At 38.4% G+C, this 9,291-nt stretch overlaps 1 protein-coding gene across 1 annotated transcript in view; it reads left to right on the top strand.

Annotated features, from left to right (window-relative positions):
* Positions 1-1,753: 1,753 nt before the first annotated feature.
* BAG1 (BCL2-associated athanogene) overlaps positions 1,754-9,291 on the top strand; it is a gene marked incomplete at its 5' end in the record, with an annotated part of 14,407 nt that continues 6,869 nt past the window's right edge. The window contains 4 exons of the mRNA XM_009070898.1: positions 1,754-1,882; positions 2,033-2,115; positions 2,829-2,942; positions 3,445-3,552. Coding sequence (XP_009069146.1) covers positions 1,754-1,882; positions 2,033-2,115; positions 2,829-2,942; positions 3,445-3,552 — 434 coding nt within the window. The remainder of the gene's footprint in view (positions 1,883-2,032; positions 2,116-2,828; positions 2,943-3,444; positions 3,553-9,291) is intronic.

The following is a 9,291-nucleotide window of genomic DNA, read 5'->3' as shown; positions in this document are numbered from 1 at the left end:
CTTAGTGCCACGGTCTAGTAACCACGGTAGGGCTGGACTCGATGATCTTCGAGGTCTCTTCCAGCCTGGCTGATTCTATGATTCTGTGATTGAAATGAGATGAAACGCATCGCTGCAGTCAGCGCTGTATGTTAAAGCGGGTCCTGCCCGGTAGGATTTCTGCTTGTATGTTGAAGGAGCTTGGATATTTGCACCTAGGGAGGTGCAGGACTGCAACAGAGGTTGAAGGAGCTTGGATATTTGCACCTAGCGAGGTGCAGGACTGCAACGGAGAGTGGTTTGTTGGGTGTGACTGAACCGATGGAATGGGTAAAGCTCAGCTGTGCCCTGTGACTTTCTCCCTTCAGAAGGAAGAGTAGGAGGAGGGAGAAGAAGGTGGAGGGGAAGATGTGCTTATATCTGCAAATAAATAAAAAATATTGCTGCAAAGATGTGAGAACAGCCTGGACTCCACAGTTCTTAAATATAAGATGGGAAATACCATTTCATCATACCAACTTTGATGAAGTGGATCTAAGTGAGGCAGTAGGAGGATGAGGAGGATAGTAGCATATCCGATCAGCAAGGTGTTCTACTGATCTTTGTTAGCAAAGCATGTTAATTTTTTAAATTTGATTTCTCTTCAATTATTGAATAATAGATTGTGCTGCTGTGCCTTTTGCACTACGTTGGTGGCATACTTTCCATCTCTAGGGCTTATTGTTTATTTCTGCTTGCTCATTTGTGTTTTCAAACCGTTACATTATTTTGTTAAAATGTTTCCTTTATCACCTGACAGCTTTATCTGAGAGTCTTTGGTGAGGAACTTTGTGGAATAATCTGTTTGAATCATCTTGATTCATGTGCTCATTGATCCCTTCAGAGGGGACCCTTTGGTCCAAGGGGTTTTAATTTGCAAAGATGTCAATAACTTAATAATATCGACATATTTGTAATTCCAACATCTTTCTGTTTGCCAACAGACTTCTTACCTAAGAATGTTTTTATCTTTCCAGTTGTTTTCTTATCTGATAATTACTTTGTCATTAATAAATAGCAAATTGAAGCCATTGTCCACCTTGAGCTTCAGCTTAAGGTTCACACCTGCTGCTGTCAGATGCTGGTTTGCTACCTAGTGCAAACATTTTTAGTAAAGTTCTGCTTGCATGAGTGAAAGTGGGGAAAGATAGAAATTTGGGTTAAGAAATAGAATGGCAATAGACCCACATGTATCACTTGACAATTGCAAATGTGGTGGGTTGACCCTGGCTGGATTCCAGGCACCCACCAAAGCCTCTCTGTCACTCCCTTCCTCAGCTGGGCAGGGGAGAGAGAATATAAAGAAAGGCTCATGGCTTGAGACTGGGGCAGGGACACTCACCAGGTACTGTCACAGGCAAAACAAACCTGACTTGGGGAAAATTAGTTTATTACCATTCAAATTTGAGTAGAATAATGAGAACTAAATCAGAAGAACCCACCTTCCCCCCACCCCTCCCTTCTTGTGGGCTCAACTTTCCTCCTGAATTCTCTAACTTCCCTCTCTGAGCAGTGCATGGGGGCTGTGGTCAGTTCATCACATGTTGTCTCTGCTGCTCCTTCCTCCTCGGGGGGAGGACTCCTCACCCTCTTCCCCTGCTCCGGCGTGGATCCCCCTCATGCATGGCATTCCTTCAGGAGCAGGCTGCTCCAGCGTGGGTCCCCCATGGGGTCACAAATCTGTAATATTTTCTAGGTAACCATAAGCATTACTGTTACTCTGTTTTCCTGTTAGGTAATGAAAAACACAGTATTCAGGTTGCTTCTCAACAAGAAGATGGTGAGCCTACACTACAGGACATGGCTGTACTTATTGAACAAGTCACTGGAGTTCCAGTTCCTTTCCAGAAACTGATATACAAAGGTAACTTACAGCTCTGCAATGTTTCTTATTGATGTTAACCTTTCATCTTAGTTACTTTCAGGTGTCTGTGTTCCGAATGTCTTCAAAAAGACATTCCTATGCCAATAACTGTACTTGAACTGGTTTTTCCCTCTCTTGTTTTTTATTTAGGAAAGTCTCTGAAAGAATTGGAACAACCATTATCAGCACTTGGTGTTAAAAATGGTTGCAAAGTCATGTTGATTGGGAAAAGGGTAAGTGTTGCCTTTGGACCTTTTTTCCCCCTTAAGTTATCATAATTTTTGTCAGCTGCTGAACACAAAAACAGGTTGCAGCATTAACCTAATTTTGTATACCGACCCACAGAGTTAAGTTCAGTCTCAGGTTACACTGCCAATAACTGCATTTGCAGTGTACATTTCTGGAGTTATATTATTGACTGGAATCTGCTTTATGTTATTGGCAAAACTCTGCCTAATCTGCTGTCAGTGCTCATCAGCCTTCTGTGCACTGATGACCTTATCTGCCCATCTTATTTTGGTGGTTTAAAAAAACCTCCCTCAGCTGTAGCTATGGAGTCTGTTGGGTTATTTCTAGTGAAATGACTTGTGGCTGGCTCTCCCTCAAGTAGAGAACAAGGTAATAATCTCATGATGTAAATGTTTCCTCTACTTTAAAAATGCTAAGTTAAAAGAAAAAAAAAGAGTTTGCACTTTAACTTTTTCCCTTCAAATTAATCTCATTTAGTGTGTTTATATATGTTGCTCTTCTAACTGTATTTGTAATTAAGCTTTGGAAGAAGATTATTTGCTAAGTATTGAAATACAGAACGAATAGCCACAGTGTAGTATGTATTTTAAACAATCAGATGCTTTTATGTCTGTATCACCACTGTTGCTGCTTTTTAGCTGCGTTATGTCTCTAATTGTCTCTAATGGTTTTCAATGTTGTACTTTTGAATACACAGAATAGTCCAGAAGAAGAGGCCGAATTAAAGAAGTTGAAAGATTTGGAGAAGTCAGTGGAGCAAATAGCTAATAAGTTAGAGGAAGTTAATAAGGAGTTCACAAGTATCCAAAAGGTATGCCAGTTTTGTATCCCTTTGTATCTTTGCAAAACAGTTTTGTAGGCATATGTATTTAAAAAAAACAACAAACAAGTTTAAAGGTTTTGGGTAGTCAGTAATGGGCTGTCCCTTCTAACTGTCCAAGGGTCCTGTTTCAATTCTTAGTGAATTTCAAATGCCATTTATGAGTTTGCAAAGCAGAGACATGGCATTGTTTGGAAAAAGGTGAATGTTGTTTCATATGGGATAATTTACATCCTTCATATCTGGAAAAAACATAAAGAGTTCTCTCAAAGTCCAAAGGAGAATGCCTATTACTTGTTTATCTTCGAAGAAAACTTAGCAGATCTTGCATTTGCCATATCAAGTATTGACAGAATACAGATAGAGACTGGAGTCCTTACCGCGCTTGAAATGACAGAAATAGTGAAAGATCTTTTCTGCTGTGGTGGATTGACAGATTTTCTAAGATGAGTATTCTGTAGAGTATGGGATAATTTTGGTTTTTCTTCCTCAGGGATTTTTAGCAAAGGATCTCCAAGGAGAAGCACTAAAACAGCTGGACAAGAGGATAAAAGGAACTGCAGAGCAGTTCATGAAGACCCTGGAACAGATTGATGCCATTGTAAGTAACTAACCACAGAAAAGGGTCAAATCCCAACACAAACTTGCTGTTAAGGGTATATCTTTCTTATAATTTATTATTTTAATACACTAAAAAGTACATTTCGACTTTGAAAATTAGTTAATCTGTTCGCTCAGGTTTTTTCTTTAATATCCAGTTCTTGCCCCTGTATGTCTCCAAAAGAGTACTTGGCAGCCTGTCTTTCTAAATGGTGGCATGAATGCCTGTGTGTGCATTCCCATTCTCCAGAAGACCTTCATTTGGGGCAGCAGCCTGTTAAGACTGCATGAAATGGGATTCCTTTACTCAAGCTTTACCCTTTTAGTTTGTCTTGTCAAACTTTTATGGTAGCAGTAAAGGTGTGGGGAAAAAAGCCTATGAGTAACACTTCATGTTCTAGATCACATAGGAACAAGGAGGTCCTGCAGGCTGAAGAGTTTTCTGGTCAGTCACATGTGGACTGACCATACTTTTATTTGAGATGCCTCTGCATGTTAAGGATTGGGTTCTTTCTTTGGAATGTACTGGGGTATATCCAAGTGCTTTACTGTCATTAATGGATCATAACCTTACAGTGTATTTCCAGAGTATAATATATATATCTTCCCATACCACGTAGTAGCTGAGAGCTAGGTGAGAATAAGGGACTTGTGCAGAGATAAATAGAAGACTGTCATAACTAGGTAATTTCCTTATTCTGTTTCTCTGCTGGTCATTCTCTGTAAGCTTCATTATATTATTGTGTTGCATATCACAATCATAATATCCTGCACTGAAGGAAAAATGCAGCTTTTTTGTGGTAGTGATGTCTTTGGGTCTACTCCTTTGTATAGTGGCCTTTTATGGGAATTTTCCAAGAAAGCTGCCATGGAAATGCCTATAATTGATGAAACTAATGTAGTCTAATCAATGGACACTTTGAAAAACTTCAGCAGCAGATGACTAAGTCAAAGAGTAATAATTTGAATTGACCATCCTCAAATACTATACAACAGGGATGTGTTCCTAGGAATGGTGGGAAGGTCATTAACTTATTTCCTGCTTTTATATTGTGCATTATGAATGGTAAAGTAGCCTTTGCTGTTTGTTATAACCTGAGTTCTTAAATACATATTTTTAAAAATTCTGTATGCTAAATATGTTAAAATCTTAAAATTTCTCTTTCCTTTTCTGCCTCATATAAAAACATTATGCTGACAGTTCCTGAGTGCTGTTAGACATACACACTGATTCCCCATTTGAAGTGGCAGATTTATTATGCGTTATTATGAAAATATCGATGACAACTGTCTCAATTGGATGGGATTAGAGCTTATTTGTGATCCCTTCAATTTCTGATACCAAGTCCTATTGAGAAAAAAACAGTATTTGTATGCTGGTGTGCAGCTCCAGAACCCCCCAGGAAACCTTGCAAGACCCTTCCACTGCTTCCCAAGTTTACTTTTGATTTGAAACAGAAAGCAAGATATGTCCTTATCCAAAATACTCTAAGTACTGGGCAAGGAACTTTCAGGTTTAGTACAAGATTTTAGAATACTTATAGCCTAGTGACTTAATGCTTAAATTTAGGCAATACTGGAGTCCCTGTGCCTCAGTTTTATTTCTTGTCGAAGTGGAGGAGCCAGAGCTAAACCAAATGCTAATTAGTGTCTTTCAAAATTTGTAATAGTTGTTTGTTACTTTGTTGTATAAGAGCCTATGACATTGATAAACCTCTTTTTTTTTTTTAAAGAAATAAGTGAGAGGTTTTATTATCAGTGACTGAAGTTACATTGCGCATATTTATTTCTTTTAATATACAAAGCTGGATGTGGGGTTTGTCATGAAAACTGGACTCGTGTGAAATATTGCAATGAGATACATGTAGGTGGGTGGAATCTTTACATAAAATGTAGGTGCTGAGTGTACTGGTATTACACCAGATCAGATGAACAGGCCACCAACTTGCTGAGGTAGTATTTATCTGTACTGTAGTTGTGCAATGTACAGAGGCAGCAATACGGAATGATAATGAGGTGTGTGTATGAATAGTGAATGGGTTCCACTGAAGTAAAAAATGGTAAATAGAAATGTAAAGTGTAAAGCTTCAAAGTATTTTATCTGTATCTCAGAATTGGCTTATACAGTATTTAGTATTCTTTTTGGTAGACAAGTAAGAAGCAAGTTCTGACAGATCTGTGAAATGCTATTGAACATGCAGAGGTGCTATTGATTCAATCAAACACATGTTAAAAAATTAGAAGGGGAAAAATGTGACTGAGTGAGCTGCTTTCCTCTAAGACAGAAGAATGGGTGATGATGCATTGTAGAAGTAGAACATACCAGCAAGCTCACACTATAAATGTTCCAGTTTTTTTCTTTGGCAGAATCATTGTGAAAGCTCATTAAAGTGTCTTGTCTGTGGTATGTTATTTGGATCACTCAAAACTATATAGCTTGATGCAAAATGAGATTTGGATGGTTACAGAGAGCTAAGGGTGAGGAAGACTGCATATTCTTTTCTCTCTATTCTAGGAGTGTCACTCTCTTAGTGTTAGCAGACAACTCGTTAATTAGAGGAGCTGAGTTTGGAACTAGTGCTCCTTTTTACTAGACTCCATGTGTTCAACAACTATGAATTTAAAAGAAGTGATTTGAGAAGTGGAGAAGTTGATAGTCATACAGTATTAGGGTGTGAGATTAAAAACACAGTGTTGTCACTGCCAGAGGTGTGAAAGAAAAGTCTTGAAGGAATGCTTTTGGGTAGAGTAACTGTGACATAAACATTTTAACATTAAATGTGTTTAAATGGCTACTGCTTCCACAGCAGGAAGGGTGGAGGGATCCTAATGCTGTGATACAGTCAGGCACTGCCATAAGCCACAGATCTTCGAAGTTTTCATCAGGAGGAATACAGCTGAGTCTTGTTCAACAGTTGAAGATTGGTGTGTGTGCATTGCCAGAAATGCTATTTATTCCATCAGTTAAAACATTTGGTCCAGGAGTAAAACTCAAAATACACTGCGTATTACAAATCTCAGTGAGTAGAACACAGGAAATGCTTGACTTGATCATCTGGCACAAGCTTGAAATAACTGCAAGGCAAACTGCAAAAGGAAAATTTTTCAGAGATCAAAATTTAAATCCACAGTCGTGACAGGATGTACTTGTGAGCCTGCTCTAATTTACATGAACTCCATCGCCGTATTGCAATCTGAACACTGACTTAGTTCTCATGATGATTTCCTATTAAATGGCAGATTTGTAATCTAGAAAGACAATGTTGGGGAGGACAGATTGTTCTAACAACTGAAATAAAAGAAAGCTCTCTCTTTTGAAATACCAGTCACTGATTTTGTATGCATAAGTTCACCAGAAAGTCATCTGTCAAATTGCATGTATCAATATGGAGGACATTGATAATGTTACTGACTCATAATTATCCTCTGGTCACCCACCCTCCTTTCTTGCGGAATTTTTCAGTTACAGTTCCTCTTTAGAACTTACTTAAATAAATGGCCATGATGCCTCATGAAACTTTTTTCACTGTCTTCCTCCTTGTCCCTGCTATACTTGTCACCTGGTAAATCAATACCAAACATTTCAAGGATTAAAAGGAAGAAGTAATTCGGAAAAAATAAGCATTGTACCTGTTACAGACATTTCTCAGACTTCTGAAAAGTTCTGCCACTTACAATAAGATGAGAACTTATTACTAAACCTTTGACTTTATCTGGGTCAGTAAACATTTGATAAGCATTTCTTACTATAATTCTTTAATCTCTTAGCATGAATCATAAACATAAAATCAAAGCTTCAGAGGAAAATTTTTCTAAAGCACAAGGTGCATGAAAACACTGGTGTCCTTCAATGCGGGTACACTTAGTTACCACTTTTGCATTCAGAAAATCCATTGGAAAATGCTGCCTTTTAATAACTGCTTTTAAAGAAGCTGCTCACATACCTACTTAGATGAAAAAGACTCAGTGTGAACATATGCTTACCCAATTTACCATTTCACTTAATAAGTAAAAAAAAAGTGAAAGGCTGGTAATGAATAAAAACTGCACATTAAAATACTATTTGTTAGTTTGGATTTTGGAAGAAACTAATAAAAAAGCTTCATGTTAGATGGATGGAGTGTCCTTTCTGCAACTGATTAGCATTGGTGGCAAGTATAGCAGAGTGATTCTGGGGATTTTAAAAAGCAATTTGATAACAAATCCAAAATGTTTGTAGCTATTATTGCTAGTGCCAGCTGATGTAGGAGATTGCCTGTTACAAGAATGATGTCCCTTTGGTTCTGATAAGATAGCCATAAATAATAAATTTTACTAGCATTTGTTTTGTTTATTCACTGACTACACTGTGATGAAGTACATTCAGGCATCAGATATTACCTACCGGGGTCTATGGTTTGGGAACCAAAAGAGGAGAACAGAGATGTGGTGGTTAACACCAAGCTTCAAAACTGGTATTGGAAGCACTCTCAAAACAAATGGAAGTTGAGCAGAGCTTAAGGTAATGTTCTGTGGCAAGGGAGGTGGTTTTATTAAGAGATCAGCTCGGAGAGGGGAAAGAAATGACAAGAGAGTCTGTATTTCTTAAGGAGCAGTACTCAGAGAGGAATGTTTGGTTCCTAATCAAAAGAACACTCAAGATCAGAGAGGATCTAGAGGCAGGAAAATGCACACACATTAATTTATTGTAATGTAAACAGGGATTGATTTTAAGGATTTCTCATATAAAGTGTGACTTGTGCATATGAAAGCTGAGTCCTTGAGGCTGTAACGTGTGTGTTTGCAGTGTATGTTGCCAGTGTATCTGCAGGGTGAGAACTCTGCAAGAGTTGTGGTTCAGCTGCTCTGAATTCAGCTGTGGGAGATAGCCACTGGTAATGGAGACTTGGGATCTGTTTCTGGGTGGCTGGGAGAAGAACAAAGAACCTGTCCCCAGGAGCTCTACAGAACTTGCTGGGGTGAAGGCAGCACTGCAGTCACTTTTCAAAATATAAGATATACAGAAGAAACACTTGAGCAGGGTTTTGCCACAGAGAAAGTGCAATGCAAAGAGGAGACCTACTATAAAAGTACGAATATGTTGTGCAGTAGAAAGCCTTATACCAATCCAAACTGCTGCTTTGCAAGCACTGCTAGCACCAAAATATTGACTTGGCAAGGGTTTTGCGTGAGCGCAACCTAGGCTTTCGCTACTCCTTTAATTAAATTTGCTTGTCACTAAATATGGAAATGTTATTGTGACTTAAGGTTTATTGCCAGATTCACCTGTTAAACTCCGAATAGTTGGACAGCATATTCCTGGAGAGGAGACATAAGCGGACGAAGGTAAAACAGAGAGACTGTGAGACTTAATTTGATGTTAAGATTTGTAAACTTTACTAATTTGATTGCAAAGGACCTTTTAAGTAGCTTGATAAGTTAGTAGATTTAAGCCTTTGAATTCCATGCCTGTGTCAAGAGCATTGCAAGGTGTGATTTAAATAAAAGACAAATCAGCTGTGAGGGTGTACAAGCAAAAATAGGAGTTTGGACACACACAGGTGATTAAAAAGTTCAGTTATGAAAAATAATGTAAAAAATACAAATAGTCTGAATGTCTTTCCTACATTCAGATTTTAAAGTTTCTGCCAGTTACCAATAGCTGTTTCAGAGACAGACTTTGTGTGATGAGCCCAGCCGGAGTTCCCTGTCTGCTGTTGAAAGTTAATTTAGGCGTGTTCTGATGGTAGAAAATTGTTTG

Source organism: Acanthisitta chloris, unplaced genomic scaffold, assembly GCF_000695815.1.
Source record: "Acanthisitta chloris isolate BGI_N310 unplaced genomic scaffold, ASM69581v1 scaffold8733, whole genome shotgun sequence".
NCBI classification, from domain to species: Eukaryota; Metazoa; Chordata; class Aves; order Passeriformes; family Acanthisittidae; genus Acanthisitta; species Acanthisitta chloris.
The sequence above is the reverse complement of the archived record's forward strand: the minus strand, read 5'-3'. Positions and strand labels throughout refer to the sequence as shown.